The sequence below is a fragment of the Enhydra lutris genome, unplaced genomic scaffold, assembly GCF_002288905.1.
Source record: "Enhydra lutris kenyoni isolate GAN:26980312 unplaced genomic scaffold, ASM228890v2 scaffoldscaffold8, whole genome shotgun sequence".
Classification (NCBI taxonomy): Eukaryota; Metazoa; Chordata; class Mammalia; order Carnivora; family Mustelidae; genus Enhydra; species Enhydra lutris.
The window spans coordinates 10,152,122-10,169,353 of record NW_019154092.1 but is presented as its reverse complement, the minus strand read 5'-3'; the positions used below and the strand labels follow the sequence as shown (position 1 = coordinate 10,169,353).

The 17,232-nt window shown below is 37.8% G+C and overlaps 1 protein-coding gene across 1 annotated transcript in view; it reads left to right on the top strand.

Annotated features, from left to right (window-relative positions):
• The window catches only part of LOC111142560 (Rho GTPase activating protein 28), a 224,181-nt gene that overhangs the window by 139,333 nt on the left and 67,616 nt on the right, over positions 1–17,232 (top strand). The window contains exons 4-5 of the mRNA XM_022495829.1: positions 2,892–2,984; positions 11,267–11,356. Coding sequence (XP_022351537.1) covers positions 2,892–2,984; positions 11,267–11,356 — 183 coding nt within the window. The remainder of the gene's footprint in view (positions 1–2,891; positions 2,985–11,266; positions 11,357–17,232) is intronic.

The following is a 17,232-nucleotide window of genomic DNA, read 5'->3' as shown; positions in this document are numbered from 1 at the left end:
TTTTGTTGGTGAAAAATGTTCCTTTTCTTTCAGTTCTGGCCATTCTCTTTCCATTATTTCTTTAGTTAATTTATTTTCCATTTTCTTTTTTTTTAAGATTTTATTTATTTATTTGACAGACAGAGATCACAAGTAGCCAGAGAGACAGGCAGAGAGAGGGGGAAGCAGGCTCCCCACTGAGCAGAGAGCCTGATGTGGGGCTTGATCCCAGGACCCTGGGATCATGACCTAAGCCAAAGGCAGAGGCTTTAACCCACTGAGCCACTCAGGCGCCCTATTTTCCATTTTCCTATCCTTCCTTTCATTGCCTGTGTGTTAAACTCACATAGTTCTTTTTTTTATTATTATTATTTTTATTTTATTTATTTGACAGAGATCACAAGTAGGCAGAGAGGCAGGCAGAGAGAGAGAGAGGGAAGCAGGCTCCCTGCTGAGCTGAGAGCCCGATGCGGGACTTGATCCCAGGACCATGAGATCAGGACCTGAGCTGAAGGCAGTGGCTTAACCCACTGAACCACCCAGGCACCCCAAACTCACATAGTTCTTAAATTGTATGTTGTATTTCCTTGTCTTTTTTCCTATTTGTTCTCTTTACTAGTAGATTTTGTCTATGTCAGTTTGTAGATTCCTAATTGTCATTTTTGCCGTGAGTGGCTATAATTTAGCCTCTACTGATTTTTTAATTCAGTAGTCATACTATTAATTGATAGGAACTGCTTTTTCAATGACTTCCCCCTTTATTATGATAGCTTGTCCTGATTTATGGTTGTAATATCTTTTCAAATCTCTCTGAAATTAACTTATTTTAAGCCTTTTCCCTTCCCTCAATTCTTTTTCCCAGAATGTTTGTCACTGTACTTTTTTAGAATGTTGATTTTTTTTTGCCATGAGTAACTTATTCATTACACTAATTTTCTCCAATGTCTAATGGTCCTTGGTGATTGATATGTATTTAATGAGCTAGACCAACCCATTAGTGACTTAGGATGTGTTATTGCTATGTGATTTCTCTACCATGATATAGATATTTTCCCAAAGGACTCTTTATTAAATGAGAGGGCTGATTTTGGGTACTGTGTAAGTCAGTAAAATATGGGAATGAATGGAAGTTAAACTCTACATATGGATGAGTATCCATGCTCATGTGCACTTGTGCACACGCACGCATGCATGCGTGCACGTGCACACACACACACACACACACACACACACACACACACCCCAAAGGGAGAGGTTGAATGACTTCATTTCTTACTATCCAAGACAAAAACTGATGTTTCCTTTTATTCTCCCTTCCGTGACTTTCATGAAGGTCCAGAGTTACCTGATACTAAGATGTGTTTTGGTCTCAACCCTGGACAACTTTCCAAGGCAGGTGGTTCACTTCAGCCAGAGTGGTTTTCTTGGGCCCATATGTAGCTACTGCCTGCTGTTCAGTGTAAAGGGAGCCTTTGGGAGATCTGTCTGGTCCCTCCATTGAGGAAACACTTCATGATAAATTATTGTGGCCACTGAGCTAAGACTCCTTCCTCCCCTTTGTAATTTTCACACTGAGCTCACTTGGTTGTATGTTTGCTGTTTGTAGATTTATCCTTTCTTTGCCAGCAATGTTGATTTATGCTGTTCTTAGGGTAAGTTCTATACAATTATGAAATACATTGTTTACATTTTATTTCACAGGAATTTCTAACAATGTCTCGTCTGTTATTAGGACACCTTGTTGGTTTCCAGTGCCACTTGGAGCTATTCTTATAACAGTACACACCTTTCTCTAATTCTGAGTGATTGGAAGTGGTGTGCTTTCAGTTCTCTGTCCTGACCTGGTTTCTTGTACTGCCTCTTTAGCATTGCTTCTACTTAGAAACAGATGTCTGTTTTTCTTACTATAATGCATACATATTGGGGGAAAGGTAGAAAATATGGAAAAGCAAGATGAAAAACAACAGTTTCTGAAGTCTCATGTAGCAGTGTATGATTTCATTAATATCCAGTATGTTTAATTTGGCAAAATGTTGCTTCAATCATGGAATAGAATAATTGCGTTTTATTTTGGGGAATGCCATTATATCACAAATGCTGCTAAAAATCTTAGAGCATATGCACAAGACCTAAAATGCCATCTATCACAATCATACTAATCTCTAGATAACACTTGCTATGTTACATAATGAAAATCAGAGCTTTTACAATATTCAGTGAATAGGAATGAAATATTTGGTTCAGTCTTATGTGTTTTTGAGTTAGTCAACCTAATGTATTTCTAGTTTCTTGATTAAAAAAACTTGACTGCTCTTGCTGATTTGTAAATCATTACAAAAAATTATAAAGTTGGTTTTAAAGTGGCATGGGTTAATCAGTAAGCTTCATGACTTAGATGATTAGAGATTTATTATCCTTAAAGTCTGAGGCTGGTGTGGCTGATTTCCTAGCATGAATCTACCAAGTTTTTCATCTTTCCATTCTGCTCCACTTGGCCTATGGGCTAATATTTAGTGCTTATCAAGTATATCTGGGCATCACAGACACTGGGTCCTTGTGAAGAAGAAGCAGCATCAGCTGGTGGATTCTATCCACTTTAACAAGAAAACATTAGCCTTCCTGGATGCTCTACCAAGTAGGATTCTGCTTGTATCTCATTGGTCAGAGCCATCACATGATCACACTTTAGTCTTTTTAGTTTAGACATAGCATCTTTGGAGCAAATCATGATATTCATAAGTTAAGAAAAGTGGATTTGGGCAGGTAATTAACAGTGTTTGCTTTTGAGACCAACTTATGCTCCATCACCATATGACTATACATTTGTAGAGTCTTATATAATGTGTAATTGAATAAACAATCATGTTGGGACAGATATGCCTGGTTGAAAATGACTTTCATTCTTTCATTAGCCAGGTGATACCTGTGACAACCATACTGCTCAGTTGGATGGAACCCCGGAGGAAAAAGAACTGCCAGGAATTATCAAAACAAGTGGGTCCTTGGTAAGTTACAGCAGGATAGTTGGGGATAGGGATGAATGAAGAAGTCATTTTTTTCAAGAGAATCAGGCAAAACTTCAGAACAATATACCATAATTAAGATGGCTGGACAGCTACAGCTCTCAACATACCTATCCACATTTACTCAATTTGCAGGAAAACATTAAGCATTAAATAAAGCCAAGTTTAATAGTTAAATCCACAAATAATTGCATACTCTATAAAAACAGATAAATACCCAGAAAACCAATGATTGTAGGCCTTTTCTGGGGCAGATTTGTCTCCTCTACATTTTTCTTTTATTTTAAAAAATTCTCAGGAGAGTGTTCATTCCATCAAGTCATAGGTCCATCTGCTGGAGGGGAAACATGTGTCCTCGGGTTTCTACTATTTGTTCATTACAAGGTGAAGATCAAGCACCTTTCTTCTGACCATACATGTAACCTCAGGTGTCCAGTTTCTCCCTCCCTCTCCCATGTCCCTGCTTGCCCCATCCCCACTTCTCCTCCCAGGTGACCCAGAAGGAGGAACAGCCAGATAAGCCTGAGGAGGAGGATGGAGCTTATATCTATTTCCAAACAGGAAAGGGGACTGCATTTATGGTTTAGCCCAGAACATTTTCTCACAGGTTTCTATGTGCACTCCTACTTTAAACTATCTTTTCTCTCTTTGGTGGAAGTCATATAGTCTCTTTTTTCTTTTTTCTTTTTCTGTCCTCATATTCCCTCTCCTAACTTCCTCCCAGACAACAAAAGGCAGAATGGTGAATTATAGTAGGTTCTCTCCTCCTTGCTGATATGGTGTTGGGGAGAGCCTTTGTTTGAATGTTCATATAGTGAACCCAAGTATGGTTACTCACACTTTGGGTTGTCTTTTCTCATTTTGGACATGACAGTTGTCTATTTAAAAATTTTCTCCATTTACATTCTCTCTCTCTCTTTCTCTTTTTTAAGATTTTATTTATTTATTTGACAGGCAGAGATCACAGGTAGGCAGAGGGGCAGGCAGAGAGAGAGGGGGAAGCAGGCTTCCCGCTGAGCAGAGAGCCCAATGCAGGGCTTGATCCCAGGACCCTGATATCATGACCTAAGCCAAAGGCAGAGGCCTTAACCCACTGAGCCACCCAGGTGCCCCTCCATTTACATTCTTCATTAGTGCTGTTTTGATGGGGCAGCAGTTGGATTATAGAAGAATTTGTGTTATTCCTAGAATATCTCTCTCTCCAGTCACCACTCATGTGAATGTTGCTGGGAATCTTTTTTCCTATTTTTAAGTTATGTTTTGTTCACTGTATTAGGTTTTAGGAAAGAGAGGTTTGATCATCTGATTAACTTTCCCATTTAATCCCAGAATATAACCCCAATTGTTTACAGAAATAATATAAAATTTCATTTGATATTGAAAATTATTCCCAGTTTGTTTCCTGCTAGTATTTAACCTTTAGTTCCCTTAATTTAAGCACATAGATCCTTTACCTCTGAAAACAAATCAGCTTTCTCTTTCAAGAATATATTTTGAGCTTTCCAGTGTTTGGTTTTTTTCTCATCTTCTAAAATGGGAAAAAGATTCAAATAGACACTTCACCAAAAAAGATGGCAAATAAACTCGTGAAAGGTGCTCAGTAGCACTAGTGATTCTGGAAATACAAATAAAGCTACAGTGAGATATTCCCACATAACCTGTAGAATGACTGAAATTAAAAAGACTGACCATTTCAGCTGCTGCTGAGGGTGCAGAGCAGCTGACGTTCTCCTGCACTGCTGGTGGGAATGTAAAGCGGGCCTTCCACTTCGGAAAATAGTGTGACAGCTTCTTAAAATGTTACACATATACCTACTGCAGACCCAGCTGTTCTATTCATACATAATATATGTTCATACAAAGACTTACTCAGATGTTTCTAGTACAATAATCCAAAACTGGGAATAGTTTTTCCCTATAGATGAATGGATGAACAAATTCTGGCATATCCATACAACAGAATATTACTCAGCAATAAAATGCAATGAACTATTGATTTGTACAACATGGTTGGATCTCAGAGTGGTTATGCATTGTGAAAGAAGCCAGATCAAAAAGATCCAATTTATGTAGAACTATGGAAAATATAACTAACCTATAGTGAGGGAAGGAAGATTGTGATTCCCCGGTGACCTGGGGATGGATGAGGAGAGGAAGGAAGGAGAGGTGAACAAAGGGCTATAAGAACATTTTTGTGGTGCCGATTTTGTTCATTGTCTTGACTATGGTGATGGTTTCACAGGCCTACATTTTTTGTCAAAACAACATCGAACTGTATCCCTTACTCTTTAAATGTCTGTAGTTAATTGTATGTCATAGCTCAGTAAATCTCTTAAAAAGAGTCCGTATTACATCTTATTATTTTATTAATATCTGAAGTATTTATTTTGGAATAACCTACTTAAAATAGTCTATTTATGTATTATATACAGTTGACCCTTGACTCTCATCACAAATGCCACTGAATTTGGGCATTTACAAAAGTCCTACAATCCAGTCTAACATCATAACAAACCTCTAAAAATCACATCTTGGATAGATAAAACGTGCAGTCCACATAAATGAATTAGTCATTTGAGGCGTTAATATATGCAAAAAGCAAAGTAGTTGATCTAGTTTATTTCCAGTGTCTTAAGTGAAAATCAAATGCCTGTATTTGCTATTCTTTCATAATTCACTGCAGCATACAATCATAGCGTCTGTTAAAAACTATGTCAGTTACGAATGGATAAAGAAGATGTGGTATATATACACAATGGAATACTATGCAGCCATCAAAAGAAATGAAATCTTGCCATTTGAGACGACATGGATGGAACTAGAGAGTATCATGCTTAGCGAAATAAGTCAATCGGAGAAAGACAACTATCATATGATCTCCCTGATATGAGGGAGAGGAGATGCAACATGGGGGTTAAGGGGGTAGGAGAAGAGTAAATGAAACAAGATGGGATTGGGAGGGAGACAAACCATAAGTGACTCTTAATCTCACAAAACAAACTGAAGGTTGATGGAGGGAGGGCGGTTGGGAGAGGGGGGGTGGGGTTATGGACATTGGGGAGGGTATGTGCTATGGTGAGTGCTGTGAAGTGTGTAAACCTGGCGATTCACAGACCTGTACCCCTGGGGATAAAATATATTATATGTTTATAAAAAATAAAATTAAAAAAAAAAAAAAGAAAATACCTGGACCAAAAAAAAACCCAAAAAACAACAATGTCAGTTACATCTGTGTTTGCTTCATGGAAAACAAAATCTAAGGAACTTTGATTTAACAAGTAGGAATTTGTTTTGTCACAAAACAAGTACTGATGGTGGTGGGTAGACTGTGGCTGGTACATCTGCAATACAGTGCAGTGACAGGCTTAGCATGAACTTCTGCTTTTTGCCTTTGTTCTTTTTTTTTTTTTTTTAAAGATTTTATTTAATTATTTGAGAGAGAGAGAGCATGAGAGGAGAGAGGTCAGTGGGAGAAGCAGATCCCTGCTGAGCAGGGAGCCCGATGTGGGACTCGATCCTGGGACTCCAGAATCATGACCTGAGCTGAAGGCAGTTGCCTAACCAACTGAGCCACCCAGGCGCCCCTGCTTTTTGCCTTTTATGCTGCCACCATAGCATTTAATCCGTACTCTTACAAGATGGTTAGCAAACTCTGGATACCATGTTAATATTCCCGATAGGAACGTGTGTCAACTGACTGACCATTACTATTGGAAAACCTTAGCGGTCCTGGAAAACTTTTATGATAAAATTTCTTCTAATGTTTAGCGACTGACTATTGCACTCTTACATTATTTGTTTTTCATTTCTTATTTTAGTTGCCTAAATCTCATTCCTTCATAAATGAGGGGGTATTTTTTTTGTTTGTTTCCCTGCCAATTTTTGAATTTTTGAATTTTTAATTTATATTGAATTTATTCCTGGAATTCTGAATTTTCTTGAGGATCTGCCCTTTATTTCATTCATTTTGGTCTCTACTTGGCAAGTTCTTTTCACCTGAGAACTGTTTTATTTTTCCCCCCTCTAGTTTCTGGACACTGCCTTCTGTTATGTCTTAAGTCATTTTTTCCTCCCCATTTTCTGTGTCCCCATCCTTCTAGAACACATATTAGATATATTAGATGGTTGTTAGATGGTTGTTGCTATGTGTGAATGAAATGCAGTATCTTCTTTTTAAATTTTTTTTAGAATTGGGGGAGGAAGGAAAGGGAAGGGCAGAGGTGTGGGGGGAGAATTTTAAGCAGGCTCCATGCCCAGTGTGGACACTGATGCAGGGCCCCATCTCACGACTCTGAGATCATGACCTGAGCCAAAATCAAGAGTCAGATGCTTAACCAACTGAGCCACCCAGGCATCCTTGAATTTCAGTATCTGCCTCTTTTTTTTTTTTTTTTAAGATTTTATTTATTTATTTGACAGAGAGAGAGAGAGAGAGAGACAGTGATAAAGGGAACACAGGCGGGAGATTGGGAGAGGGAAAAGCAGGCTTCCCACCAAGGAGGGAGCCCTATATGGGCTCCATCCCAGGACCCTGGGATCATGATCTGAGCTGAAGGCAGATTCTTAACGACTGAGCCATCCAGGGGCCCCTAAATTTCAGTATCTCCTAAACTTCCTCTCATGTTAGTCTGTTTGCTCTGTCTCTTCATCTTTATTTTCCAGATTAGTGGGTTTTTGTCTTGGTCATGAATGTAGTTTTTTTAGCTTGTCTCATTCTTTTTCTAAGTTTCAATAAACAATTTCTTATTTCTCAAGAACAACTTTTTCCCCAGTGCAGCTGTGGGTTCTTGGTTCATAGCAGCAATGGCCCCTTAAATCACACTGAAGAGAAGAATTAAATTTTTTGAAGGAATCAAAATTATTTTTATGGTTTTTTACTGCGGTATAATTTTATAAACATTAAGTGCATGTATTTTAGGTGTGTAATTCAATTAATTCCAACATATGTTTTTACCCATACAACCAAGCCCGTCAAAACAGAACATTTCCATCACAGCAGAAATCTTTCTGAACCCCTTGCCAGCCAGTTGTCATCCTGCTCCTACCCAGGCAAGCCCTGTGGTGATTTCTAACATGTTAGGATGGTTTTCACTCTCATATAAGTAGAACTATAAATACAAAATGCACTTCTGTGTCTGGCTTTTTTCACTCATGATAACTTTTTTAGATATATCCATTTGCTGCATGTGATGGAAGTTTGGTTCTTTTATTATTACTAGTATTCCATTGCATAAATATACGACTACTGGTATATCTGTTCACCTCATGATGGACGTTTGGATTGTTTCCAGTTTCAAGCAGTTTTGCTTAATGCCACCATGGAGATTCATTTCATGTAAAGGGTGTATATTGTCATTTCTCTTGAGTAAAGATGTAATGTAATTCATATTGTTGGCAAACAAGTCACCCACAGGTCATCACCCGTAGCTCATAAACTCAGCAGGGAATCCTTTAGTAGGTAAATAAAAAATAACTAAATTCCAAAAGTATCTATAGTGAGAAACAGACACAAAAACGAATTTTTGTGCATGTATCCCCAGTAGAGGATTTGTCAACTAAAGCTTGATCCTCAAGGGTTAGCTCATACATAAAAATAACAGACTACCATGTAAATGGTTGTTTTTTTTTTTTTTTTCAATATTTTCAAGTATCAACTAAGATATAAATATTTAGGTTTTTTTCCATTTATTTTTCAAATATAAACATCTTGTGTGGGAAAATGTCAGCTTTTGGAATGTGTAATAGTAAGTGACGCAAACAGTGAAGTGTCTGCCTGAGTGTGAGAACCATCTGGTCAGGGAAGCGCACATCTCCTGTTGAGTGGCAGCACGTGTTTCCGGTTTTAGGTTTTGCCTCCACTGCAGAGAGAGCTTCTGACCAGGAGTCTGGATGCAGGGTGTTTTTTCCTGTCCAGCTCCCCAGTCCCCCCCTCGTTCTGCTGTCCATTGAGAATGCTGTCACAGAAGGGGGGGATGATCCACCAGATACTCAATCCAAGGAAGCATAGGGTAGAAAGTTTTCTACAAGACAGAGGGCACCAGCACACTCTCAGGTGGAACTCTACAGCTCAGTGGGCCCCTAAAGTTCTCTGTAGAATCATAGCACTGACTTTATTAATTTTTAATTGATGAGAAAATTGCTGTATATTTCCTTTGCACTTGAGTAGATCAGTTTTTCCAAAGGCTAAAATTATTGATTGTGTGTTCTTCTAAGTGGGGTGTACTTAACTTTGAAGTGTGTAGAGGAGGCAGGTAGGTCAGTACACATTATCCGCAGATACCAAACCGATGACAGGAATGAAGAACCTAATTTATTGCTTCCAGGCAAAACTGATTCATTTCAATCTGCCCTCCATGTCTTTTGTTAGGCCTCCTGATTTCCTTCTTAGGCCTGTATACTCATCCTAGGATCCTATACCCTAAGGCAGTTAGTTCATTTTATTTAGACTACATTTTGCGAGATTTTCCTGCATTATATTCAGGGGTTGTCTGTATATTTAAGGGGCTGGTCTACTTAGCTTCTATTTTGCAAACATTTTTAACTATTTACCTGGGATCCTTTTGTACTCTTTGTACAGTTCTGTTATTTGTTTGTTTTTCTCCTCCCTCTCTAGAAATGTTCTCTTATGCAACTCTTAGGTAGAGGTTTTTATTTTACCAAACCGATTCTATCTGCTTTTAATCTAGAAATTTCTGAGTTGGTCTGCTATGGAATTCTTTAATGGTTTCTAGTGCTATCAAAAATGTCCTCCTTCAAAAATATATATATGTATGTTTTCTGCCGTTTTTAGTGAAGGGTACGGAGGGGAGCATCTTGACTTCTAGTCCACCATCTTATACTAGTTCTCATGTTTTGTTTGTCATTTTAAGGAAAAGGTTCATAGGTACCTGAGTGACTCAGTCGGTTAAGTGGCCAACTCTTGATCTTGGCTCAGGTCATGTCTCAGGATCGCGAAATCAAGCCCAGATTCAGGCTCCATGCTGGGTGTGTAGCCCGCTTGAGATTTGTTCTCTCCCTCTCCCACTACCCCTCCACCCACTCCGGTGCACGCGTTTTCTCTCTCTCTCTCTCTCTCTCTCTCTCTCTCAAAAAAGCTTCTCCATTTTATAAAGTAATGCCTATTATCCGTAAGATATAGAAAATGTGGTCAAGCAAGGTGAGTGAAAGGTTTTCTGTTTTGTTTTGTTTTTAGAGAAGGAGAGAGAGAGAAGTGGCAAGGGGGAGCAGAGGGAGAGGGAGAGAGAGAATTATCAGGCTCCATGCCCCTGCAGAGCCTGACACAGGGCTCAGTCTCACAACCCTGAGATCATGACCTGAGCTGAAATCAAAAGTCAGATGCTTAACCAACTGAGCCACTCAGGGGCCCCAAGTGACAATTTAAAAAAAAAAAAACAAAACACTGTATTTTCATATAAGTATTAAATATATTCGATTTTATAAGTTTCCTTCAGTAAATAAAAGAATATTTACGTCTTAAATTTTAGTGAAACCATGGTCCACTACAGCAAAAATCTCTTATTTCTAACTTTATAAATGACGAACATAACCTGGTATTGTTGCTACTGAATTCTAGTCCCTGCAAAAGATAATTATAGGGTGTGTTTCTAAACTAAGATTAGGCAAGTTTGGCCGTATGTAATGGAAGGGTTGAAGTTGTTTTGGTTCACGTGGAGGCTTGGTGGTCTGAGTCTGACAGGACATTACAGGATGCCTTAGTGCAAACCCAGGTAGGCTTGATCTTCCACCTCTGCTGCCCATTGTCTTGGCCATCATCCTTATTCCAACAAGATACCTCGCAACTCTAGGCTGTCATCTACAGCACTGTCACAAGTGCATGAGAGATGACCCTCTTCCTTTTGGTCAGGAAAGCCTTAACTGTTCTGAAAGCACTCTTGCTAAATTACACTTGCCTCTCATTGATCACACTAGGCACATGATCACTCCCAGCTGCAAAGCAGCTTAGAAATGAAGTTCTTTGGTTTAACTCCCTGGAACAAAACCAAGACATTGTTAAGGAAAAAGGAGTTTGTGGCAGGCAATAGCAGTGTTGGTTACAGGGCCCAGTGTCTGACTAGTGTCTGTGGAAGGGCCTGGCATTTAGGAACTCACAGTGATGTTCCCTGAAGGACTGGATGCAGCTGTCCCTGCCCAGAAAGTCACAACTTCATATAGTGTCACACACATCTAAATAGATACACATAGTGTAATACACACGTTAGAAGTGTTTGCCTGAATAAAAATGGTACTTTTATTTCTTCATTTAGCCAGGTGGTGCTTCTCTCAACAATACCACCCTGTCAGATGGGTCCCAAGATGAAGAAGGGAGTTTTGCAGTTCCTAGGAGTGGCTCTTTGGTAAGTCATCACCCGCCAAAACAATCGCACAGCATATTTACAAGTTCAAGGCAAGAAGAAGCAATTTCTTCAAAACAGATAAGGAAAACTTGAACTGGGATTGTGAAGAAACCACAGCTGCCAGGAGACCCACCAACATTTTAACAGTTAGGAAGTAGGAGACTCAAAACCGAGGAATGACTAGATCTCAGTTTAAAAGAGGACTCTGTAAATTGATACCATTGTGGTCAGAACCAGGATGTTCTTTGTGTGTATCAAGCCCGGAGGAATCTGGTACCTTTAGGCCTCTTGACTGAGTTCACACCAGTAATCTGGCCTAATTCTGCCATTTAACCGAGAAGTCCTTTATCCCTGCAGGATAAATTAAAACACCCTCATCCTGATACTGAAGGCACTATTGCCTTAGAGCTCATTGCCTTCACTCACTTGGCCTTGAGTGACAGAACTTTACTTCATTTGATCAGAAAGCCTCATCATGTCCCTCCCCCTCCTAGAGCCACTGTACATCCCCACTTGGTGTCTCTGTGCAGGTGCTCTGGCAGAGACCCTGTTCAATGAGGTAGTGGTTAATGGCAGGCAAGAGCACCTCAGTCAGGCAAGTGGAGGGGGCACGTTCACATGAGCCTCTGAGCAGTAGTTTTCTCATCTTTTGACCAGTTGGAGACAAAAGATGGTTGATGTTCACATGCATAGCACACTCTCAGTAGATCCCCATTGTTCAGAGAGAACGCCATGAGCCCCAGGTGAAGGAGTTTTCCTGTTGTGTTTTTAGATTTTTGATTTTGAGGTTGCTTTGTTACACAGATCATATAAGAAGCACAAAAGAATATGAGTGACAATGAGTAACTTATCAGTAGCCCTACAGGTTATGGCACAGATGGCTAGGACTTGCCCCCAGTGTCTGACTGACCAGCTCTGAATCTGGCTGCTATTTTCCTATTTAAGATTGTCCTTTGGAACGCAAATGAATAAGGATGTCTCTCTTTTAGAGATATTTTCCAGTGCACTCTATTTACGGATGAATGAACACAAAGTAAGTCCCTCACAAACTCTGATAGGTACTGAAGTGAGGAGTTACCTATAAGAAACCTCTCACAGTTGTGCTGTGGTCCTGTGACTGGGGGTTCCTGCTCCAAGGCTTTTGCACAGGATCCTGTATATTGTGTCTCAGCTGCTGATACTGTGTGCCCAGGGCACCATCCCTATACATTTGCCTCAACTCTGTCTACATGCTGCACTGTATGTGCCCATCTCCGAGAACTACGGAATTTGTCTTGTAAATAGTTATAGAATATTTCTACTCCCCTCTTTTCCTGTAACTACTTCCTTAGTACAGAAACAAATCATCTTCCTTTATTACTGAAGTAGCCCCCTACGTGATCTCCCTGACTTTAGCATACACCCCTTAAATTTATCCTCCTCACAGTGGCAAGTCGTTGATCTAAACATGCAAGCCTTGTTTCAGTGCCTGCTGCAGTTCCCCCACGTCTTCTAGTTGACGTAAAAAGCCCTGACACAGTCTGATGCCTTCTTTCTCTAGCTGACTTTTCTGGCCCAGGCATTTTATATGAGCCAATGAAGGATGGCATGATTCCATGCACACACCAAGTAACACTTGGAGCAGAATGGTTGCATAATTGAGTTGCTGAGGAGGATTTGGGATTGTCCTTGTTTGCTAGGCTTTTGTTGATCCATTCATTCATTCACCAAGTCTTATTAGGTATGTATTGTCTGCAGATAGAGGATTCTTGAAAGTTAAAGAGTGTAAGAGAAAGACTGTAATCTTATGTAGCAGTTATAGATAGTGTCTCCTGGAGTATGTTAGTCATTCAGTTTTTGTTTTTCTGAAAACTGATTGAATCATGATTTTGATATAAATAAAAGTTTCAGCGGTATTGAGACTCAAAAAAAATCTCATTAGTACCAGTCTCCAGTGTGACTTCCTTTGGATTGCTTGTTACTCAGAATATCTTTCCTTAGAAATATTCAACAAATTAGTTAGTTGCTAGAGTTGCCAGCCCACAGATGAGAACTTAACCCTTACTGCATCTGTACTGAAAATCATTCTAGAATGTTGTACCATGAGGAAAATAACATTTTGACTTCCCTGGTTCTTGGTTATAAGGAGCCACTGACACCCCAGTTAGGTTCTGAAGTTTCTTCTAGATGGTAGGATTTCTAATAATTCAATGATGTGTTAACAAGGGCTTCAAGGGCTCTGGCCATGACTCGTGAAGTAAATCTCACCTGGCAGTATAAATTCCCAGGGACATTTTATTGTCATCTTCAAGACTTCAGAGGGTCCCCAGAACTTGCCCTTTGGAGTTTGTGTTGTGGAATGGTTTAAAGTAGGCAACCTAACTTTACTAAAAGGATAACTGTAGCTTGACCAATACTGTTTTTGGGTTTTTTTTTCCCCCAATCTTTCATCTTTTCTCTATTCATTTGAAGGGTCAATTTTATGATAATTGTAATCTATATATATATATATGGGGTCTGTCTTAATTACTATGGCTCTGTGGTTTGTTTTTGAAATCTGTTGGGATGTGTTCACTCTCATTGTTCTGGATCAAAATTTTCTTTCTTCTTAGGTATTTTTACTTCCAGATGAACTTAGGATAATGCTAAAACCACCCATTAAATTAGTCTTATTAGTTCACTAAGAACTTCATTGAATTTAAAGATTAATGTTGGGAATAGAATTTACATCTTAAAATATCGACTTCTCCCACTGAGAAATAATAATTGTGTTTTTCCATTTATTTATGTCTTCTGTCCTTCAATAGAAGTTCATAATATTCTTTCTTTCATTTTTTCCATATACATTTTTCATTGATTAATTACTTAGGAACTTAATAGTTTTCATTGACATCTTAAAATGGTAGGGTTTTTTTTTTTTCATCTTCTAGTTTGTTTTTGCAGAGTGTAAGGAAAGTAATTTTTTTTATATTTGTACAATTATAGCTTCCTTTCCAAAAATTCTTTTTACTTCAAAGAACTTTTCATTTGATTTTAAATTTGTGCAGATAATCACCTGAAATAGTGAAATTTTTCATTACTCATTCTTTAAAATAATCCTTTTATTTCTTTTTGCTGTCTTATTGAACTAACCATAATCACTTGTTACATTAAATAATAATTATGGGACTCTTTTGATAAGTTCTTGATTTTTTCATGAATTCTTCCAAGTTTCATTATTAAGTAGAATATTAGTTCTAGGTTTCTGAACCTTGTAATTGTTTTTGTTAGGAATGGAGGTTGAATTATATAAAGCAATTGTTCACCATCTATTATAATAAATATATTTTTCTTTGTTAAGCAGTTACCTTAGGAAATTCTGTTGATAGGTCTTTCTAATAACGAATTATAAATTTGTTGCTAAATAAACCCTGCTTGTGTTATATTATTCTTTTATTACATTATGGAATATCAGTTTCTACTATTTTAGCATTTTAACAACTGTTCTATTAGTAGGATTCTAATAGTGGTATTTAGCATATATATAATTTGCTTTTTGTTGTTACAGATATACTAATCTTGGTATGAATATATTAAGAACTTTGAATCCTTTTTCAGTGTTATAGAGCCATATATTAAAATTTGATGTAAATATATAATCTATAAAATCCATTATGTTTAAGCTTGTATTGTAATTATTTTTCATTTTATTTTATTTTTTTTCAGTGTTCCAAAATTCATTGTTTATGCACCATACCCAGTGCTCCATGCGATACGTGCCCTCCATAATACCCACCACCAGGCTCACCCAACCCCGCACTCCCCTCCAAAACCCTCAGTTTGTTTCTCAGGGTTCACAGTCTCTCATTGTTTGTCTCCCCCTCCGATTTCCTCCAACTCACTTCTCCCCTCCATCTCCCCATGTCCTCCGTGTTATTCCTTATACTCCACAAGTAAGTGAAACCATATGATAATTGACTCTCTCTGCTTGACTTATTTGACTCAACATAATCCCCTTGTATTGTAATTTGGTAGTGAAACCTCCAAGACCTGGCATCAGTGTAGACATAGTGTTTTGATTATTTCTTCAGTGGATATGGTTTTGGCATTATATTTCTTTCCATCCCAAAGGGTGTGAGTTTTGGTAACCTATATTTATTATAGCAAAACATTCAGTTTATTTAGCATTTTCAGTATATGCTGTTTGTGTGTACACACATATATACAAATATACACACACACTTATTTAGGTGTATAATTTTAAATTTTCTGTGAGGTAGGTATTTCACCTTTTTTGTTCCTAATATTTATGTCTTTTATCCCAATTAGAACTGTAAATAGTTGCCTGTTATCAGCAGTATTTTCTAGGAAGTCACCTAAAAATAAAAGCCTAATTGATTAATTATGAGCCTACTTTCCCTATTGTATTAATATATTTAATCCTTACTAATTTTTCATTCCTTCTTGGTTCTACTTGTATAATTTTTTCTAGTCTTTTGGATTATAAACATATTTACTTTTAATCTTACTTATTTGCATTTAAAGTTAAGAGTTAATCTCTGAATAACAGTTTAACTTTTATCGTAGATTTTTGGAGTTTAGTGTTCTTATTTTCTAACATTTAGCTTTTAATTTCACATGTGATTTAATTTTTAATCCAAGATATTATTAGAATGCCTTTAAATTCACAATTGGATAGATTTTGTAATTGTTACTATGTTTAATTTCAAACTTGATGGCATATTTGTCAGTGAATATCACTTCTTTATCTCTGAGGTATTGGGTATTTACCCAAAGGGGGAAAATACTAATTCAGAAAGTTATGTGCACTCCTGTGTTTGCAGAATTTTTTACAATAGCCAAGATATGGAGACAGCTCAAGTGTGCATTAATAAATGAATGGATAAAGATGTGGTATACATGGATGCAGTGGAATATTACTCAGCCATAAAGAAGAATGAGATATTATCATTTCCAACAGCATGGGTGGGCCTATAGGGTGTAATGCTAAGTGAAGTAAGTGGGACAGAGAAAGACAAATACCATATGATTTCACTCATATGTGGAATTGTAGAAACAAATCAAATGAACAAAATAAAAAAGACAAAACCAGTCTTTTGAATACAGAGAACAAAGTAATGTTGCAAAGTGGTGGCTGGGTGGGAGGATGGGTGAAAGAGATAAAGGGGATGAGGAGTAAACTTATCTCAATAAAGACTGAAAACTCTATAGAAATGTTGAATTGTTATATTGGACACCTGAAACTAATAGAGCACTATGTTAATTATACTTCAAGTTAAAAAATAAACATATGTCTCTAGAGAATTTGGCAAGATGTAGATTTACCATTTCCAATCTCAGGGACATAAGAGGAAGAAGGGGAAACCTTATTATCTATTAATTCAAGGCAGCTTTTATACATAGAATTATATAACACACCAACTCAAACCTTGAGGGAAAAAAAGCAGCAGCCAGCCAGTCAGGAAAAGAAACATCTTTTGAGTTAGTGAATTTCTCCTATAAGTAATAAATATGAAAAATGTTAGGTATGGTGTTTCTTGTGAAGGAAATATTATACAGTCAAAGTCTAATTTTGAGAGAACTCAAACAGGTAGTGCCAACTTTCTATAGATTGGAATTCAGAATAATCATACCTCATATATTCTACTCTCTAGTACTAGTGCTGCATGATTTGGGCAGTAGACCAAGCTTCACTGGCTGGAAAACCTTGCCTTTCCTCACCAGTTGAAGCCCCAGCCTCTTATGGTTAGGCACATAGGGAAATGGTAGGACCTGTTATGGACAAGCAAAGGAAGTGTGTTTTAAATGGGAATGGTATTAATACTTCAAATATATTCAGATAACTAGTAAAATTTCAAATGATGCTAGTGTTAATATGTTTAATGGGTGAGTGGATA